A 21271-nucleotide genomic window follows, 5' to 3' on the forward strand; every position below is an offset into this window, starting at 1 on the left:
AACTCTTATGAGGAGAATACAAAAAAATACACAGGCCTACTTTAAAATAAATTAAACACAGCACTTGGGGAGTCCTCTGCACATTTGAAGAAAAAAAAATACAATAAAAATGGACCCACTTTGAAATAAATAAAACATATAGCTGCACCCTAAAAGAGTTAACTGATTGAATTATGACTGAAGATCGTCAGCTGTCTTCCTCTTCCGTTTTTTTCCTGGATACGTAAAGGCTGCAGCACCTTTGACAACTTCTCTCTACATATCAAACATACCGGTAAGCCAGCATCGTTTGCTGTGAAAGCAGATAACTCTAACCACGCAGAATTAAATCCTGTGTTCCTTCGATACTTTAATTTTCTTTGATTTATCCATAGTTCGCTCATCGAGCCGGGGGTCAGGTTATTCACCTGTAAGAAAAGGCGCTGGCGCGGAACCGTAGCAGGATATGACGCATATTTTAGTTGACCTAATTAAAACCGTTTTGTTTTTTTATTTATGTGTCACAGTATCACCTCAAGATACAAGATACGAAACATTTTCAACCGTGCATTTAAATAGTCCTACAAATACTTGTATTTAATTTCCTTCTTATTTATGTCTAAACTCAAGGGAGCCAGAGCAGACGGCTTAAAGAGCCGCATGCAGCTCGGGAGCCGCGGGTTGCCGACCCCTGGCCATGACACAGACAGTCTGTGGTTTGTACTTGTTTAACTTTTGTCTAGTTTCTGAACAGATATGAGGAGCTGTGAGCTCTGAGTGCTAACAGCTAACAGCTGATGTTTTGGTTTTGTGGTTCGCATTGAAGATGATGTCACGGCAGTTTTATGCAGCGTTGCTCCGCCCACCGAACAGCCGATCGCCCCGCCTACACTGCGTTACTATAGTTACCACCCCAGTAACTAAACTGTAATGGAAACGCAGCATAAAGTGAGCCTGGCCTACCAAGGCCTAACCATACCGTACTAAGCCGTGCTAGGTCCTGCAGTGGAAAAGCGCCATAAGTGCCATCGTTAGCGGGACATTAAGGAGCTCACGAGTCCGCCCCGCGAGGCCCCCCGGAGCGGTCAGTGTGAGGTGGATTTCCCGCTGTGTTTCCCTGGATGCTGGATATAAGTGCCTTGCCGGCGAGACACCGCGAACCGCGGTGTCTCGCTGTCTCACAGACCCATCGCAGCAACCAGGAAACGACACCAGTAGTCCAGCTCACACTGTCCGCTCCTCGAGCCCCACAGGGCGGACCAGCGAGCCCCGCAACATCCCGCCAACACGGCACCCTGACCCCACGCAGCATTCTCTTCTGTTTGTCATTACTGGTGTCATTTCCTGGTTGCTAACAAACGCCATTGTAAAACATAAACACTGATGTTCAGCTGTAATGGTGGTTGACTAATGACTAATCAGAACAGAGTGGGCGAGCTGACCAATCAGAGCACAGTGGGCTCATAGGGAGCAGGAGCTCCAACAAGGCGTGTAGGACAGAGAGTGAATACACATACTATACAGAGATGCTGTATGAGAAACCAAAGTGAGTTTGGAACATTGAACAATGTAAATCTATTCTAGTAGACCTCAACAATGGAATTATGATCAGTAGAATGGCCAAGACATGGGACCTTTAACCCTTGTGTTGTGTTCGAAAGCTGTTAACGTTCATGGTGTTCGCGGGTCAATTTTTGACCCAAAACACTCAAAAATAATGACTATCATCCAATATTGTTTTAACCACATCCTAACTAACTTATTATGCATCCATAACCGTACAATCCTGTTGTAATTGTATTGTATGGCCCCAAAACACATTACACCACATATTGCATGTGTGTGTTCAGGTTCAAGTGTTAGTGTACATATTCTTTGAGAAAGGTTGAGTTCCCGTGGGGGGAGGGGGGCCAGAGGGATGGGAGACCAGGTGCATGTTGCGAATTATTGTTACAGTGGATGAAGGGGGTGGGGTGTCTAAAGTCAAAGATGAATCTTGATTGGGCCAAATTTGACCCAGAGTCACCCAAAACAATGCTGCTGGGTCTTCCCAGACCCGAACACCAAATGATACACTTCTTTTTTTAGAGACCTTCAGACTTGGCTAAAATTGTCAAAATCAGTTTTGTAGTGTTTATATAGCTGTTGTGGAGGATATCATGAAGCCTTGTTCCGATAAACTAGAGCGTAGTTATTTTAACTTGAAACGGGTCACGGGAGACCTGAACACAACATAAGGGTTAAGAGAACCATTATGCTGAACACATGTTTATGGATTGTAAAGTTATCTTAATATTCATTTTACACACATTAAACTAAATAATTCCCCTTGAAGCTTAACACCGCCACTTGGGGACCTGACCCTAAGTTGGGAACCACTAACTTAATTGGACTGCATTACGTGTTTCTTGTTACTACATTCATCTATACAAAACCAAATGATTGCAATGTAATCCAGCTCAACACCATCTGCTGTTTGAATGCAATGCAGTTTTTCTGGTCACTGAGGTGGCTAAAGTACTTGGATCTTGAACTTGAGTATAATTAGAAGTACCAGAGTGTAGGAATACTCTGTTACAAGTAAAGGCCTGCAATCTCATTGTTACTCAAGTACAGTGGCGAGCCGTGAGCTTTATACCTAGGCCCTCTGACCCCCACCCCTTCCCTCGAAAAAAGAAAAAAAAAGAGTTATTACGTCACAGCGTATACTTCAGCGGAATATCAAAACAACGGCCCAGGGTGCAAAAACGCATCAATGACAGCGACCCTCTACCACACAAACAACACCTGTGAACCCAATTTGTGTTCTTTGACATTGAAAATGATATTGCATTGTGTTTCTTACTTTCGTTGCCGTTGTATGTCTTAAGTGTAATTTGGCATGCTTTTATTTTGAAGGCGAGTTCACGCTGTTGACAGGAAGTTGTTGTTGCTATGGAAACAAGAAAAGTTTCACAGCGGGCGGAACTTGTCATAATGTCCGCGATAATAAAACCCACCCATTTAGAGGGAAGATATGATTGGTCAATTGTACTGTCATTTGACATTACTCTCTCGTTCAGTTACTATAGCGGGCCCTCTGTGAATCGCAGAGAGGGCCAGGCGAGCTTCTTTCATGTAACCCCTACATTCAAACAGAGAATGAACAGGCAGATTCGAAGGATTTATTTCTTTGGAAATGTTATTTTAAATACAATTAAATCAAGTTTTTTTTCGGTAAAACTAATGAAAAATATAACAAAAATAATATTAAAAAAATATATATATTTTTTTAATGTTTTTAAATATTATTTTTTGGAATATCTTAGGCCCTCACAGAGGGCCTAGAGGGCCCTGACGGCTCGCCACTGCTCAAGTACAATTACAAAAGTATTAGCATCAAAATATAGTTAAAGTACCAAAAGTAAAAGTAGTCATGGTGCAGATTAGTCAATTTCAGAATAATATATATGATATGTTTGATTATAGTTATTGATTAATTAAAGTGTTATCAAAGCTGGTAAAGGTGCAGCTAGTTTGAATGACTTTGTATACTCCAGGGTAGCTTGTGAATTTACTCCAGGTGGAACTAAAGTCTGATTTAAATGTTGATCATATTTCACATCATTAATCCAAATCTGTAAAGTAACTAAAGGTATTCAATACATGTAGTGGAGTAAAAGTACACCATTTACCTCTGAACTGTAGTGGAGTAGAAGTACTAAGTATTGAAATACTCAAGTAATGTACAAGTACCTCTAAATTGCACTAAAGTACAATACTTGAGTAAATGTACTTAGTTACTTTACACCAATAGAAAAAGTAAATAAAGACTAAAGGGATCCAAGAGGTTTCTGGTTTTAATTGCATCCTTAGAATCACAAGATTAAGAAAATACACATTTCACATTATGTTTCATGACAATGTCAACCAAAATCTCTCAACACATGTTTCCATGAACATTAAAGGTGGGGTAGGTAAGTTTGAGAAACCGGCTCGAGATACACTTTTTGTTATATTCCATGGAATGCTCTTAACTTCCCGATAGCAATGAATATCTTAAGTGCTTTGACAAAAAATCCATAAAAAAAATTCATCTGTGGAAAAGCACAAGCACGACCAATCATTTTAGCAGGCCCAGCTAAAATAACTGGATGGCCTACCTGCCTGTCAGCCTTCCATCTGTGCACAAACTTATCTCATGAGCTTTTCAAGCATCTTACAGCTGTTGTAAATTACATATTTATATACACATACTTATACTCAAATGATTATTTCCCTACCTCACATTAAATCAGATGTTCTTTATGCTATAAACAACCAAGGACTGTTGACCTCTGGGTGAGTGCTGCTTCCTACCTTCACTGGACTTACTAACAATGGCTAATCCCAAACTGTACTGCTTTTTCCTTGCGTTATTCGCCGCCTCCCTACCCCCTCCTGCGCATAACAAATGCAAACCGCCACTACTATCATGTGTGATTATGAGGTCTCTACACAAGATGATTACGTTACATTCCACTGTCAATGTGCACACAAAACAAACTAGGCATTGTGACTCACTGCTAGCTCTTGGCCGTGCTCTGATTGTATTACTACTGATGATATCAGGCAATGTGCATGTTCATCCTGGACCTTCTATTGTATGTAGCCCTAGTTCTGACCTGTGCCCTGATGTCAATCTTTGTCACAATGATCTGAGTTTCCCTGACTTCTGCTCACGTAAAGCTTTAGGTTTTCTACATGTAAATGCTAGAAGCTTACTGCCAAAAATTGACCAGATAAAAGTACTCGTTCACAGCTCAAATCCGGAGGTACTTGTCATCAGGCCGGAGCGGAGCTGTTTTATGTAAAAGCGAAGCAATTAAGCGCGCTCAGACTTCTTTATTTTCTTTTAATCTAAAAAGCGAAGTAAAGCATTTACAATTTCAAGCACTTTATCCCAAATTCAAGCACCATTCTCAAAATTCAAGCACTTTTCAAACCTTGAAAACACCTCATACAATTTCAAGCATTTTCAAGGATTTCCAGCACCCGTACGAACCCTGATTATTGAATAAAACATGGGGCCTTCTCACATGAGTGAACCATGGATGGATGGAAAGACAGCTGTTCAGAGACCAGGACCTTTTGTTAATTCAGCGTACACAATAGGTTGAGGTTTTTGCAATATAGCCAACTCGGAAGTAACATGATGAGGTTAATCCAAACCTGTTATAAACGATCACACAGCTTAACAAGAAGGACTACAAACTACATATAAAATAGGGATGGGAATTTGAAAGCAAATGTATATTCGAATATTCGACCCCCAAAAAAAACGGTTAACCGACTAAACGAAATGTACATATCCTATAAAAAAAAAGAAAATGTGGGAAAAATGTTTACAAAAATAAATAAAAAAGATTATTTTGAAAATTAAATAAATACATGTTCAAATAAGTATAGAAACCAAGTCGAATTTGTATTGAACTGGTGATCACAGTTTGAACAGTTGACAGCTATAGGCCTACAGCTTTCATGCTTAAAACATAACTTGGTTTTTAAATTAAAGAGGGATCATACACGAACAACATAACGGGTTAGGGTAACGTAACCCTATTACAACAGAGATCAACAACCTGTAACAGGGCCTATGCACAGAATGCAGCTATTCAATACTCCTTCTTCTTTAAGAATATGAGCATGTCTACATGCTCAGCGGAGAGGCGGGTGCGGAGACGATTCACAATCAGGCCAGCTGTAGAGAAGACCCTCTCAGCTGGAATTTGGGCATAAGATGAGGTTTGAGTCTGTGTGATCTGCGAGTAGGGAGGGGCAGCAGCCATATCATTAGCTAGAACTAGCTAGATCTGATGGATTTGGACATAAACGCGAGTGAAGTATAACCAGACGCGAGCGAGAGAGATCCGCACCTGCAGCTCTGCCCGCTGTGAGGGACCGGTGAGCGGAGCAAAACACACCTTTAGACCTAACACACTTAGCTATGCCACTGTCGTATACATTGAATTATTCCATTTGATAATATGTAATCAACTTAGGCACCCCTCCCAAAAAAAAAATATTCGATTAATCGTTCCCATCCCTAATATAAAACTGTCAAGATCACCAAAAGGCAGGGATGTTCACTGCCGCAGAGAAGCACACGCACACATTGTAAAAATATTACAAAATTCTTTCTGTTTTGAGATTCAGAAACATTAGACAATTTTGGCAAATTAAAAAAAATTATTTGGCACAATAGTTAACTTTTTTTTTTAACAGCATATAGGAAAATAAGTCATATTGTGGTGTTACATTCAAAATGCTGAAGATACTAGCCATGATCACAAATTCAGTTTACTTTTACAAAGAACAGAACCATGTTACACTAGTATGTTCCTATTATGACAAGTCTAAAAGGCCTACTGCAATTCAATACAAGTCATAGTAGTTTGTTTCTTTGTATGTTTTATAGTGTTTTTCAAGAAGCATGCAAGTTAGATGAAGTGCTCTGCAGAGGTTGCTAATTATAAACTCTTATTTATATACTGTTGACATTGAGCAAGGGGATAAAGTATTGCGTTTCAGTGTGTTTAGAAGATTGTGATAACATCTGTTGATAGCTGTGGTTAAAGCTACCTTGTAGTTGTAAATGTATTTTAGATTTTTGTATATCTTCAAATGCCCTTCACAATGTGACAGCAATCAATAAATACCTGCAAATCTACCGGCCGCGCTTTCATTGCGCGTCACCAGAATCTTCCACAAGCTGCTGGGTTGTGGTCTGTACACAACTCGCGAACGCTCATGAACTGTTAGCGCCGGGGAAACTGTGGCGTGCAAAAATTGCACCGCATTTGCACATAAGATGAGGCCCTACGCACTGCGCGTGTTCTGCGTGTAGGGAGGGGCGGCCCTGCATACTTCTTAACACTTGGGTGGATAATTTTTAAGTTTTTTAAGTACCTTACTCTTCCTGGCTTCAAGGGATTTTTGTGGGCGGAAAAATATACTTATTTGACAAAAGTTGAAAGAGAAGTTTGGTACTTCTACAATGTCGATCATCCAAAAATGGAGATCCATTAGCTTAGCGTAGCACGAAGACTGAGCGCACAGGGAATTGGCTAGCTTGACTCCATCTGAAATAAGAAAAAAATTAACATTAAAAAAGCTGATTTTAGAAAATGTAAAATGTATACTTTTATTCAGCACCAGTTGCCATAGCAGCCCTATCTGCTAAATGTATTTCTGCTCTAACTCTAACTCTATCCTTCATTTGATGGGAAAGTTAAAGACTTAGTTGCAAGTTAACCCAGTGTCTCGAACAGGTTTTTTTTTGTAAACCTTGATCACTAAATTTCAGTTCAATGTAAACATTGATTTTGTACTGTATTTTTTCGAGTCCAATCTTGTTCGACTGGTAATTACTGTTTTTCAAAGTAAAAACCACATTTCAAGGGTTTTAATGATGATTGAAAACATTTTAGAAACAGAATTGTACTACTTTCTCAACAATTTGAAAAAAAAAATTAAACAATTATGGGGAGCAGCATGTGCCCCTCTACAGTACAGACTCAATATTTTCCATTAGTGCTACCACTTAGGGATTGGACCAAGTTTTGTACTTCATGGCTAAAACTTGATACTTGCTTTCAGTTCCTCAGAGGATGTCAGTGCCACTGCTCCAGGCTATGACTTTAAGCTCTCAGAGAAGAGTTATCTTTCTGATCTTGCAGTGTGACCAGCAGTTTCTCCAGGGTGTACCCCTTTCCTGGGCATCACAAAATCATTCCCTCTCAGACAGGAAGTGGGGCAGAAATCATTCCTGCACATCCCCTGAGTAAAATACCTGCTCATACTCTACCCCTCTATCGGACTGCTCTGACAGATACACCTCCAGAACCTTTTTCTTGCAGAGGTTTACGGAGCATTGATCACAGTCATGAGAGTGGTAGTTCTGCACCTCCATGTACCCCGAGCTCCGTTGGAACTGAGCTGGGTTGGTGTAAACCTGATCGATGGCTTCGTGGAATCCAGATGCCTGGATGATCCAGTCTATGAACAAGGAGTTGGAGTCAGAGATGACTATACAGTCAATGGTGCTTTTATGCTCTGAAATGAAGGTCAGCAAGTCTTTCATCCCAGCTGTGAAGGGGATGGTCTCCATAACGCTGCGGATGCTGTCGGGGCTGACCTCCTGCTCTCCTGGTTGGACGGACAGAAAAATGATCAGAAAGCTGAGATTTAACGGTCTGTATGGAAGCACATTTCTACCAGTGAAAAATAATTGAAAAAGTAGCATTGTGATGGAAAAAAAATGCCAAACATCTTTAAATAACAATAACTTAATATCTCAAAATAATCAGACATTTATTTCAAAATAATGATCGAGTATCGGGGGGGGAAAGATGACTTTGTACACTCATTATTTAAGGATATTAAGTCATTGTTTTGAGTACGTTTCTCTTTACTATGAGATACTAAGTCACTATTTTGCAATTACTATATTTTTGGGGATATTTTAAGTAATTATTTAGAGAGAATAAACCATTACGTGGAAATATAGCATCATTTAGTCACTATATTGCAATAGCAGTTCATACATTTGAGATACAAAGTAATGGTTTTGGGTAAGTATTTCATAAATATGATACATTAAAGTGGACCTATCATGCTATATTTGAACAATATATTGTAGGGCCATACCTATATAAAGTATATAAATATATATTTTTTTTTCAAAATACCAAACAGATCCTGCGTTTTAGCCATGCCTCATTTCACTCCATTTGCTCTTTCCAGCACTGTTTTTGCAGGGGGCTGATTCTGTGAGCTGCAGCTGACCACGCCCCCCTGCAGGAGAGGGGAGCGTGCTCTGAACAGCTGCTGGGCTGTCTGAAGAGGGGGGAGATCTCCGTCCTCCGTGTTTTATTATATTATTATATAGAGTCGTTATTCATTTGTTTTAAAGCTCAATAAATAACAAAGAAGACCTTTGACCGGCACTTTTCTAATTTTGTCCGGAAGATTTCAACTTTAACGGACATCTTGACCGGCGAAAAAAAAACCTAACTGAAACTCTGCCGCACGGTCCCCTCGTTCCTTGGAAGAGGCGGAGAGGTGGGTGTTTGTCATCTTCTGGTGGACTAACCGGAGAGAATTACAGTGCTTGCCTCGACGGGGAGGGATTGCATTGAATTAAAGCAGCAGGAGCAAACACTTGCCTCGGGGAGGGAGAAAAAAAGCCACAGCGGAGAATAAACAGAAGGGCAACCATGGCAACCATGCGCGGGAAGTCTTCTTCGCTGCTTTTGTGGCAGACTACAGCGCCACTTACAGGCCTGGCATATGTACTACAGCGTCTCCAGCGCTTTCGAGCGGCAAATGGCCGGCCGTGGCCCAACCCCACATTCCCTGATAGGTGGAGAGTTGGCCCAATAGCCGTAGCGCCACCGTCCTGACGTCAGGACAGTGTTCAAATCTGGATCAGTTTTGATCAGATCCGTTGCAGCCCTGTTTTTAGAGATTTGGGTATGGAGGAAAATAGAGAGGGTTGTGTTTTCTGACACTTGGTGAGTTCCCTGGAACACCGGGGACACATATTCATGTATAAAAGACATACAAAAGTGCATTTTGCATGATAGGTCCCCTTTAAGTCAATATTTTTGACAAATTAAATTATTATTTGAGATACTCAAGCAATATTTGAAGGTACTAAGACATTTCTCCTTAAAATTACCAACAGGTTTTTTTTTATCACATTGTCAGAAAACGGCTTCTATAGGTTGAAAGTCGAAATAAAAGGTTATTGATCAAATATGTTTAGCAGCTCTCTAGTTGTATGAATGAATGAGTTGCCAGCAAACAGGATAGTAAATGCTCACCTATGTACTTCATCACTCTGCCCATGAACTCAGTCCAGTGGCCTTTTCTGTAGGATTTCTTTACAGAGTCAGGAAGAGTCTGAGAGGGAAGGCTTCTGAGGACAGTAAAAACAGGAAAGATCCACAGTGGATAACATTGTTGCTTGATATTAAAATATATGAATGAATATTTCCTCTGCAGATTTTAACTGTATCTTGAACCTGTCAGTGAATAGTCAAACATTTGTATACATTTTGCAGGAATATAAAAAATACTACCAAACCTGTTTTTTTAATGAATTTTGTATTGATTCATAAATTCATTAAATCATATTATTTACCTTATCACCCAAGTGTCACTGTTGTCATCAACCACAGTGTGGTCAAAGTCAAACACCATCAGAGTCTTCATTTTTCAGCTGAAATAAAACATTGGGTCAGATATAGAAAATTGTACAAGAAGTGAAGAAGATATGATTATTATTATTATAGTATAGTTGTACTCCGCACGTTTTCTCGGTCATGACACTAGGGTTTGGTCAGTTAACAACATTATTTGTTGCACTGCCACCTTATCTTCCATAAGCACAAACTGTGACTGTACCAAACAACTTCAATAAATCGCTAAACTATTATATGCCGACTGAACCACAGGCCCTGTATCAACCCTAATATGGTGTAAGTTATTTTCTAATAAATGTATAAGATTAATGAAAAACGCATTGTGTTTCAAATGACGCATTTTTATTAGAGGTCTGGTGTAAGTCCTTACAAGTCATCGGCCTAGCCTCTCTGCTAACCCCTCTATTAATAATTCTGCTCCAGCTATCAAGATCCGGCTCAGGGGGAAAACAGGGGTAGCGATAGTTGTTCTACTACACTATCTATCACGTTCACATACGTAAAATGCATAATGTTGGCTAAAACTGTGATGAAACTGACCTGAGTCTGTATGACATCGGTCCACGGCTCTGACTTCCTCCCTGTCTTCTTGTCTGTCGCACTCTTTATATATACAGTCTATGGTCGCACTACTACACGATGTACTTGATCTGGTCTCCTTACCGCCTCCTGCTGGTAAAGGGCTGCTTTTAAAATGACTTGCAGTTATTACAGTATAGCAGCAGTTCCCGTAATAACCTCAGACTCTTGGCTATATATAAATATCCCATGTAAAACTACCAGACTTTGAGAAATTATACTTATCTTTGTAATAGTGTTATAGTTTGCAACTGTGTAATAATGCTGCCAAAATAATGTAACTACATGTAATCAAGTAGGCTGCTGTTAAGTACACATTTGAGGTACTTATGATTTACTGGAGTCTTCTTTTGCATGCCACTTAAATACAAACATTGTACTCTTTACTGCACCACAATTATGTTACAGCTTCAGTAACTGTACACATTTGGATTTTCGTGCCCAAAACATTTTAATCATCGACAGAAAACCCATTAGATTGATTGATAAACTCTTTTGATAATACTTTGTTCATACAATGTCATGATGCCAAGCCAGGGTGTTACATTTATGTCGGCATTTCACATTTAAATCAACTGCATATATTTTACCCATTGAAACAGACAACACTTGAATGCATAATTTCCCCCTTTTGCCCACTGGGCGGCAGTATCAAACAGCCCACTTATCTACAAAGAATCAAAGAAAACAGAGAAGAAGAAAACCTGTCGGTTTAGTTCCTGGCAGCATAAAGTCAAGAATCCTTCTCTTTTTCCTGAGTGTTGTTGTTCTTATCTTTAAGCTTCACGGTCGCTTTATTCGACCAACATGTTTAAAGGTTTCGGGTCGTGGTTGGGGTTGGAGAACCAGACGTACAGCAAGACGTCGGACGACCAAGAAGCCCTGACAGTGGAGCAGGAAGAAAAGGTGGTGGAGGCACAAAACGAAGTAAACAAACAGCAAGCAGCTGACCATGGAGAACCAGAGGCCAACCAAGAAGACTCTGTGCACGAAAAAGGACTCAGCGGTGAGAAATACATACGATTCATTGCTGTTTTTGCGATTAAGCTAGGTAATTAGCTCTAGCATTTGCTGGTCATCTACCGTGCCTGTTATCTGTCTGTTTTAACACGTCATACACAAATGAAGTTATACAACGGTTCTTTGTTCAATGTTAACCCTTCATATAATTAATTTAAAACACAAAATAAACCAGTTAAATGTCACTGTTCTTTAAGCTCCAATACACAGCAGCGAAAATAGTTATAATAATAAAAAAAAATAACTATTCTAACATTAAAATATAGAGAAATATTCATACAAAAAAACAAAATAGAAGCAAATAAGAAGTGGTGTAAAGCTCAAAATACCTCACTACCTAAGGAGGTATCTGTCTTACTTATGTGTCTTGTGTTGTTGTTGTTGTTGTAGATATTTTTTTAGCAATAGCCCCACAGGATGATGATTTTAACACCCATGCTAACTTCTAATTTCCTTTCTCCTCCTGAAGATTACATCTTCAGTTTTGCCTCCAGTGCCACCAAGAAGATCTCGGAGTCTGTGGTGGAGACGGCTCAGACCATCAAGAAGAGTGTGGAAGAGGGGAAGATCGACGGCATCATAGACAAGGCATGTTGCAGTTGTTTCTGGTTTGACAAGTTTAAAAGCATGTAGAACACAACTTTGTGGAAGGGGTTATTTGTTGTCAAGTACAGCAACTTGCTTAAAGGAACCCTATTATGCTCATTTTCAGGTTTATGTTTGTGCCTCTACTGTGAAATGTGTAAAGCTCTTCATTGTTGCTGCAGCACCTCTTTTCACCCTCTGTCTGAAACCAGAGCCCAGTCTGCTCTGATTGGTTAGCTGATCTGTTGTGATTGGTCAATCGCCTATCACGTACAATGTGTTGGAGCGCTAGCCAATAGAAGCACGAGTATTACAGTGATGTCACTATGTTAAAGAAGTAAATAAAGGAGACCAATGGAGGTGTTTCAGGCAGGGGGGGGGGGGGAGTGTGTGGGAGAGAAACACAGGGATTTTAGACTTTGCAGACCATTTACATGCACACAAAACTATATAACACAGCACAGGAGAGGGAGAACCCAAAAAGCATGACAGTGACCTCTTTAACATGATAAAGGGCTGCACATTATAAACAGCAGGAGCAGATATGTAAGTGTACTCAGCTCTGCCTTTAATGGTGCAGGAATGAGTCCTGAAACCTGGAGATATTCCTGCTGAACAAAATATGTAAATATCCTAAACGTTAGTTTACCAAACATCTTATTTTCTGCAATAATCCAAAATACACTAGTCTGCACTAGTTAACGGCATGGCACATTTCAGACCAAATAACGACTGAACAGAATGTAGTTTCATGCATTGTTACAATATTTAAATTGTGGTTATTGTGGAAGTTGACACAGCGATGGTGATTAAAAACATATATTGTGTTATTCCCTACATAATATCACCCCCCCCCCCCCCCCCCGCCCCGCCCAGTCCTTGACCTACATTTAATGTGCATCTGTTTGTTACACTTGTGTATTTGCAGACTTTCCTAGGAGACTTTCAAAAAGAGCAGGAGAAGTTCGTCCAAGAGAAGAAGTCCAAAAAATCAGGTAAAACCAGATTTAACAGGCAAGAATCTTATATATAAATAAGCTAACAAAGGAATCTCTTCCAAATGGATTTATCTTCTGTGAAAGAGCCCCTTGACTTTCAAGGCAAACCAGCATCAATGTATCCACTCGATTAGCATGTCATGGTTTGTTGTGGGAAACACAATGAAAATGTCTTGGAATTCTAGCTCTTCGGGGGAAAATAGTGATACATCAAAGAGTAACAGTAATGTGTGAAGTAAAAGGGAAGCTATGTCTGCTGATTGCACTAACATGTCGCCTCATTTTTTAACCTCACTATAGGGATTATCTGCTCAGATAGAAACCCCCCCCCAACACCAACTCAACAGCAACAACGTAAACTACAACAACAACCCACACATTGCGCATTGTTTAGAGCGGTTATAAAGTGTTGAAGCGCTCAAATTCGAAACTGTTTCAACCTGTCACCTGTCAGAATAGAGACGAGGCAGTGCATTGAATCGCGTGATTGGACTGCGAACCAGTCAAGTGATTCATTCAGGAAATGAAGCAGTTGCTGGTTCGGACGTCACGTGATTTGAAGCAGTTGCTGCTTTTGACGTCATATGTCACGTGATTTGAAGCAAGCTTCGAATCACTGCTTCTATGGAATAGGAAGTCCAGGGTTGAAGCTCCGTTCGAAGCTTCAGTGTCAAACTGCCATCACTACTGTAGGCTACTGGAGAGAATATGTGTAACGTAATCTGTCCTTGTGGTAAACCCTGCGAGAGAGAAAGGTTTGAGCTCCATACTGTTTCAGAAATAAAACTTGAAGTGGTTAGGAGCATAACATGGCATTTAATCACCGCAGCGTTTAAGATCTCCCGGTAGAAATCTCTCTAGCAGGGGAAAGCTGCGTGACGCTACAAAGGGGCGTGGCTAGCAGCAGACGTTCAATTTAAAGCAGAATCAGCCTGTTTGCAACAGGGCTGCAAAAGAGGGGGTATGAGCAGTATGAGGCATGGCTACAATGGGTGATCTGTTTGGTATTTTAAGCAAAAAACTTCACAGACATAGGTATGGCCCTACAATGTATTTTTCCAATATAGCATAATTGGTCCACTCTAAAGTAAAACAGCTTCTGTTATCACCGATCCAGGTGTGTACATGATTCCAACTGAAAGACTAGTGAGTCACGGAACTGTTATTATGTCACAGGGTTTATGTACTTTGTACATAGTGTACTCAACTAAAGGTGTGTGTGCTGATGTTTGTGTCTAGATGCAGCGGTGCCTCCCTGGGTCGGCTACAATGAGGAGGAGACAATCCAGCAGCAGATCCTCGCTTTGTCCGCTGTAAGAAAATACACTTGTGTCTGTGATATTAATAATAAATGTATTTTTTTTTTTTTTTTTTTTTTTTATATTATCCCTCTATATTTCAGAATCAGAATACCTTTATTCGTCCCACAGAGGGGAAATCTGCATACGTATCTAATACTCTGTGTGCAAACTGATCTCCCTTGCTGCTGATTTCTAGGACAAGAGGAACTTCCTGCGCGACCCTCCCGCTGGAGTTCAGTTCCACTTCGAGATGGAGCAGATGTATCCCATGGCTGCAGTGATGCTGGAGGAAGACCAGCTACTCAACCGCATGCGCTTCGACCTGGTGCCTAAACAGTCAGTATTCTTCCACCCTTGTGCTTTTCTCCTCAAAACATATTTTTGTATTGTGTGCTAATTGAATCTCAAATGTCTGTTGTCATAATATATTATGTCACCACCCTAACAATAAGAAAGAAAACAAATCATTTTTAGTTATTAAGGTGATATAAAAAGTATATATGGTGCTGTTAGATTGACTCTAGAGTTCCCTTATAATACAGGAGCATGATTCGTACAGCAAAGAGCAGTGGAAGAGCAAACTTTTTTTGATGAAAATACTTTTATTGAAAGTCTAAACGTCAACAAATATGCATTGAAGCATGATATTTCATTTGATCAAAACATGTTTGAAATTTAGAACAATTATAACATTTGTCTTTTTTCAATAGATTTACATATTTGGACTTTATAATGCTCTGGAGTGTTTGGAAATGTTCATCACATAAGTTGGTAACAATACTATGCAGCTGCTACTGGAATCTCATTATACAAAAATACTGAATACTAATAAAATGGATTTGTTTGTGTCTGACAGTGTGAAGGAGGAGGCTTTCTGGAGGAATTATTTCTACCGGGTGTCTCTGGTCAAACAGTCGGCCCAGCTCACAGCGCTGGCAGCGCAGCAGCAGCAGAAGGACGGTGAGGACCGAGGGGCCGGGGTCTCACCTGAGGACGTCGTCTTAACAGGTACGCCTGTCATCCTATAGCTCATTCACACTGACCCCGGAGCTGCTCCCAAATAGCTGTACGCCTGGAATTGTTTGCTCTCCCTGTAGGGATTCATCAGCTTGATGCATTAGACTCAATAACATTTATATGCATTGTGTTTTCGTCAGAGTTTTTAATATATATATATATATCCTTTATTTAACCAGCTAAAAGTCTCATTGAGATTAAAATCTCTTTTTCAAGAGCGACCTGGCCAAGAGGGCCTTGTTGCGTTAACGAGCACACATTTGTTTGAACTTCAAAACAGAGTATGTGGTAAAATAGAATATTCTGCTTTGTCCCCCAATGACTTAACAGATTTGTTACCGCAAACATTTCTGTTGCATGTGTTCTTGTTTGATTAATATCAGCGCGTGGATTTCTGCGTTGATGTGTGCTGGGAGTTTTTTGTATCTCAGATAGAGATCTGATTGGATGCCTAGAGGCGTACAAAAATACAATTTATTAGGTGTGGTATGGCAAATAATTATGTTAAGGAGGTTTGTGTGTATTAGAGTAAGTCACGAGAATAAGAAATCTTCAGTTGTTTCCATCCATTGACTATTTACGCATATTCAGCTTGTCATTAGTGTTAATGACATTTTTGCTAAAGCGTTCCTCAGAGAGGCATCTGGTGACACACCACATTTAACAGCACTGTGTTGTGTTTTGCAGACAACGCCAGACCAAAAACTCCACCAGTTTCCATCAAAAACACACAGGAGGTAAGACAACTCAAATAAAAGCATGTCTGGGTTTGTAACATTTTACAATACCAAAATGCATATAATGATACGTTCTTCCATCATTTTAAAACTTAACAAGTAGTACAGTGGGTTGTCTTCTCTTACTCTCAGCCAGCACACGAGGAAGAGGAGGAGATGTCGATGAGTCCCGGGGTGTCCGAGTTTGTGAGCGACGCTTTCGACTCGACAGGCATCGACCAGGAGGACCTGCGGAAAGAGATGGAGCAGCTGGTGCTGGACAAGAAGGACAGCCCCCAGTCCCTCGATGGTTAGCATTAATACATTACAATACATGTGTTAATTAATACATTCTCCACGGGTTCTTCAGACAAATGTTGTCTGTTACAAACTGGCACCCAATAGGGGGACAACAAGGCTTTATGCATAATGGTAATGACTTAAGGTCATTTCCATTACACATAAAGGTCATGGTGAGGTTTAAGCCAAGTATTAGTGGTAGAAGGTTGACAATCATTGTGTAATCTAAATTAAATCACGATGATCAGTGGTGCAGGGGGGGGGGTAGGGTTATGGGTAGGGTTAAGGTTAAGGCCCAGACACACCAAGCTGACACCAAAGAACTGACACAGACGTACCCCCGACTGTTGTGTCGCCTCGGGTCTCTGCGTTTTGGCCATGTGTAGCACTGGAACACACCGCAAAGACTTCAGCCGACGGCCAAGAAGCACGTACGAACTGCGCATCCGTGAGTGGCAATAACTCTCCTTACCAGCAGGTGGCGGTAGTGGTAGTATGTATTCGTCATTCAAAAGACGCAACAACCGGAAGACAGACTGCAGGGGTGTTTCTCAATCGCGAGTAAAGCTGCTTCCGAGCCACTATTTCAAGCATACTACGTCATCGAGTGCCGCCGAAGTGCTGTTCCAATCTCCAGTATACTTGGAAATCTACCGAGCCCGGCGTACTCCGTTTGGAGAAATATCGAGTGTGCACATGAGTAGACTTCGCGGCCTTAAAATCCCCACAATGCTTTGCGCACGGACCAATTTCCCCAAATCTGTGGCGGAAGATGTAAGCGGGGCCTCTCATATGACGCACACCTGCACACTTGCTAGCATGTTCCACACTTTGTTTTCCGAATGGCAGGAAGTATTCTTGACTCGCTTCTGAAGCAAGATGCTCGGCAGACATGTGCTACCAAGCAAGCGTACTCGCGATTGAGAAACACCCCGTGATAACCGAGAGAAGAAGAACAGACTGCGTGATACACTGAGAGAAGAAGAACAGACTGCGTGATATAAACAAACAACAAATAGCGTGTGCGTTCCATTTTCACTCTACAACGAGAAGCTCATGGGGCTTTACCGAACCTGTGTCGAGAGCTGGAGTTAAATGAAATCTCAGATTTGCCTTCTTAATAGTTTGTTTGGGTCCCTCACTTCCGTTTTGCTTCTCATGCACTGATTCGCTAGCTGAACAGCCAATCAGAGTGATTTCTTTTGCCGACAGCCTTTGGCCGATTGCCCACCGATTCGACATGTTGAATCGGTGGGTTTTCGGCCGAATAGGTGTCGTTACGGCTGTAAAGACACGACAGTGCGGGACACACCAATCTGAGTAGGGCGTGTCGACGCCCATCGACGGCCAAAATCGGCTTGGTGTGTCCGGGCCTTTAGCGGCTCAATCCAAACCCCTGCAGTGAAGATGTCGGCATGCCCTTGGGCACTTTGTAAGTTGCTTTGGGATTTAATCCCAGAGTCTCCCCTTCTTGACGCACACATTTTGGGAGTTGTGGATCAAGCAACTGCATGTCTGCTAGCGTATTTAAAAAAACATTCAGTCGTATAATATTTTCTTGGAGCCGTATAAACTGTTATTTCAATGCATTCTTCTCAACACACCTGTTTAATTGTAGGAGTGTAGAAACATCAACAGAAGTGTCAAAAGTGCACAGGGTGTTAACATGTCATTTTACAACAGTCTGGTGCTGATAGCACAACATTTATTTAGTGCAACTTAACAGTGTGCAACATAGCTGCACCGGTGTAAAGGAAAGGCCTTCAGCAGACTATCGTAGGGACCAGAGAACTAAAAGGTTGCTATTAACATTTTGATAAGAACACTTTTAAGCGCCTGCAAGATGTTCTTGGGATATGGAGACTATCAAATATATATATATGCTTTTCGCAAAATATTTAAACAATAACATTTTTAAAGAATAATTATCCATGTGAGGGTGAGGAATGTATTTTGGTTTGTCAGTGTGTGTGTGTTTGTGTGTGTGTGTGTGTGTGTGTTGTGTGTGTGTGTGTGGTGTGTGGTGGTGTGTGTGGTGTGTGTGTGTGTGTGTGTGTGTGTGTGTGTGTGTGTGTGTGTGTGTGTGTGTGTGTGTGTGTGTGTGTGTGTGTGTGTGTGTGTGTGTGTGTGTGTGTGATGTGTGTGTTTGTGTGTGTGTGTGTTGTTGTGTGTGCTGTTGTGTGTGTGTGTGTGTGTGTGTGTGTGTGTGTGTGTGTTGTGTGTGTGTGTGTGTAGTGTGTGTGTGTGTGTGTGTGTGTGTGTGTGTGTGTGTGTGTGTGTTGTGTGTGTGTGTGTGTGGTGTGTGTGTGTGTGTGGTGTGTGTGTGTGTGTGTAGTGTGTGTGGTGTGTGTGTGTGTAGTGTGATAACCAGCGCACCTGCTGATAAATAGTTTTGTTTGTTTGAAAGGGAAGAGAGTTCAGGGAGCCTACGTCTCCCATGTACGGATACAGCGTCGGACAAACCTCCCTGCATCAGCCCTCTCAGCGGCTAAATTATTGGTCTTGGAATTGTAGCTACATCCATCTGTAATGTTGATATAATATGTTAGTGTGTAAAGGAACCTTACAGAACAGCTAGAAAAGTTTGTTAAGTTCAGAAAATGATATGACAATAATATCACAAACCAGAAAAAGTTCTGCTGTATTTGATATTTCGATGTCCAAATTTTAAGACCATAATTATTGTTAGGCAATATCAATGTAGGAGCTAAAATGCTTATTTATTTTAAGTTGATCATTTCTATTATTATCATCAATTGTTCACATTGCACACCATTTGTATTTGGCTTTCACTTCCGGAAATATTCGCCTTTTTAAAATGTAATGGTACTTCGTCTACCTGTTGTTTGCCGGGGTTTTGAAGACAAAGAAGGTGAGCTAGCTCGGATATATCATTCGAATTTTGTAATTGTTCGTTTTTTTTCTCGATTAGACATTCTGAAAGCCTAACTTAGCCTCTTAGCAACTTTATTTATTGGTAGTTTAGTGCCCGTCTTAATATATTGCCTTCTATACTCCTAATTACAGGGTGTTTCTCAATCGCGAGTAAAGCTGCTCCAGAGCCACTATTTCAAGCATACTGCGTCATCGAGTGCCGCCGAAGGACTGTTCCAATGTCCAGCATACTTGGAATTCTACCGAGCCCGGCGTACTCCATAGCGAGAAATTTCGAGCCTGCACATGTGTAGACTCCGGTCTTAAAATCCCCACAATGCTTTGCGCACGGACCAATTTCCCCAAATCTGTGGCGGAAGATGTAAGGCGGGGCCTCTCATATGACGCACACCTGCACACTTGCTAGCCTGTTCCACTCTTTGTTTTCCGAATGCCAGGAAGTATTCTTGCCTCCCTTCTGAAGCAAGTGACCCGGAAGACATGTGCTACCAAGCAAGCGTACTCGACATTTGAGAAACACCCCCTGTCCCTATCAAGCCACTTTAGAGAATGGAAAACAACATTCACTGATTGTATTCAGTGTTATTAAATTGTATACTAAATAATTGTCTTCCTTTTTTGTATATTCAGAAGAGACAGCGGACTGGGAGAAGGAGCTGCAGCAGGAGCTCCAGGAGTACGAGGTGGTGTCAGAGTCAGAAAACAGAGACGAGCAGTGGGATCAGGAGATCGAGAAGATGCTCCAGGCCGACGAAAGCTAGACCAATCCCACGAGTCTGTGTCCTGTTCGGTGATCTGGCCAGCAATGGAGGAATAAGTGACCGTTGCTGCACGGGGGGGGGATGAACTTCTACACTCTGCTCCAGCCAACTGTGATTACTATGTTGTAAACATCCTTTTCCACCTAATGAAGGTGTAGATCCTATAAAGTGCAAGAGAGTGTCACCTCTGCAGGAAACAGTGCAGGCATTCGTAGTAAGTGCTTCTTCACTTCTCCTTCCTACCTTACTTTTATCTACTCACTTTCCTCAACTTTCCTTTTTTTTGTCAAGGAAAATCCGCTAGAGGGCGCTCCAGTACAACGTTTTTATAATGGAGGGTGTTGCTTAAAAAGACAAAACGTGTATTTCGGTTTCCGCAGCGTCTTTCTGGGTGGGTTGTACAGCAAGATCTTGGTAGAGTTATAGTACAGTAAAGTCAAATGTAAAGTTACATGTCTGTAAATATAGAGGATTCTAATACTATAGTCAAGATGCATTCCCCATCATTACATCTGCTTATTTTACATTTTGTATGGCCTACTCCTGTGTGTATGTCTGCTTTTCTTTGTTTCTCTGCAAGTGAAATACTGCACATGTATTAAATGTCATCCTTTAATAAACTTAAATCTATTATTATGAAATAAATGGAGTATTCAAATCTACTTTTTACTGTCACATGTACACAGCACAACACACAGTGTAATTTAGACTGCATTTAACCTAATGCAGTATTAAAAGCCGGGGAGCAGTGTGGGGGTCCAGGTGCTCACCCTGGCTGTGCCCATGTGACAAACTGGCATCAATCTCCCCCTTCAGGTGTGTTCATTGGCTCAATGTAATGTTGTAATGTCGAGACATACCACAAAGCTAAAGGCTACAAACCTATCAGACAAC

At 41.0% G+C, this 21271-nt stretch overlaps 2 protein-coding genes across 3 annotated transcripts; one reads left to right on the forward strand and one right to left on the reverse strand.

Moving 5' to 3' along the window:
- Positions 1–7387: 7387 nt before the first annotated feature.
- On the reverse strand, positions 7388–10831 carry phospho2 (phosphatase, orphan 2). Its single transcript, XM_034132713.1, is given in 8 exon segments — positions 7388–7602; positions 7604–7639; positions 7641–7709; positions 7711–7770; positions 7772–8145; positions 9825–9919; positions 10145–10222; positions 10746–10831. Coding segments are annotated over 7 exon segments (735 nt in total). The 5' UTR covers positions 10216–10222; positions 10746–10831; the 3' UTR covers positions 7388–7572.
- A 634-nt stretch (positions 10832–11465) lies between these two features.
- syap1 (synapse associated protein 1) lies at positions 11466–21022 on the forward strand. Of its 2 annotated transcripts, none has more exons than XM_034132714.1 (9): positions 11466–11790; positions 12274–12392; positions 13318–13384; positions 14627–14700; positions 14885–15024; positions 15545–15696; positions 16393–16442; positions 16551–16731; positions 20247–21022. In XM_034132714.1, the coding sequence occupies exons 1-9, from the start codon at positions 11592–11594 to the stop codon at positions 20375–20377; spliced, it is 1113 nt and encodes a 370-aa protein (XP_033988605.1). In that variant the 5' UTR covers positions 11466–11591; the 3' UTR covers positions 20378–21022. The 2 variants fall into 2 exon arrangements, with proteins under 2 accessions (XP_033988605.1, XP_033988606.1); XM_034132715.1 differs by having other exon boundaries at positions 11467–11790; positions 16575–16731.
- Positions 21023–21271: the final 249 nt, after the last annotated feature.

This window comes from Trematomus bernacchii, unplaced genomic scaffold (assembly GCF_902827165.1).
Source record: "Trematomus bernacchii unplaced genomic scaffold, fTreBer1.1, whole genome shotgun sequence".
NCBI lineage: Eukaryota > Metazoa > Chordata > Actinopteri > Perciformes > Nototheniidae > Trematomus > Trematomus bernacchii.

Bases quoted from the DNA above. Each gene is read 5' to 3' on its own strand.
- syap1 (XM_034132714.1), top strand. From the start codon at position 11,592: ATGTTTAAAGGTTTCGGGTCGTGGTTGGGGTTGGAGAACCAGACGTAC. The intron at 13,385-14,626 runs GTAAAACCAGAT...GTTTGTGTCTAG, and splicing joins GAAGAAGTCCAAAAAATCAG to ATGCAGCGGTGCCTCCCTGG. The intron at 14,701-14,884 runs GTAAGAAAATAC...GCTGATTTCTAG, and splicing joins AGATCCTCGCTTTGTCCGCT to GACAAGAGGAACTTCCTGCG.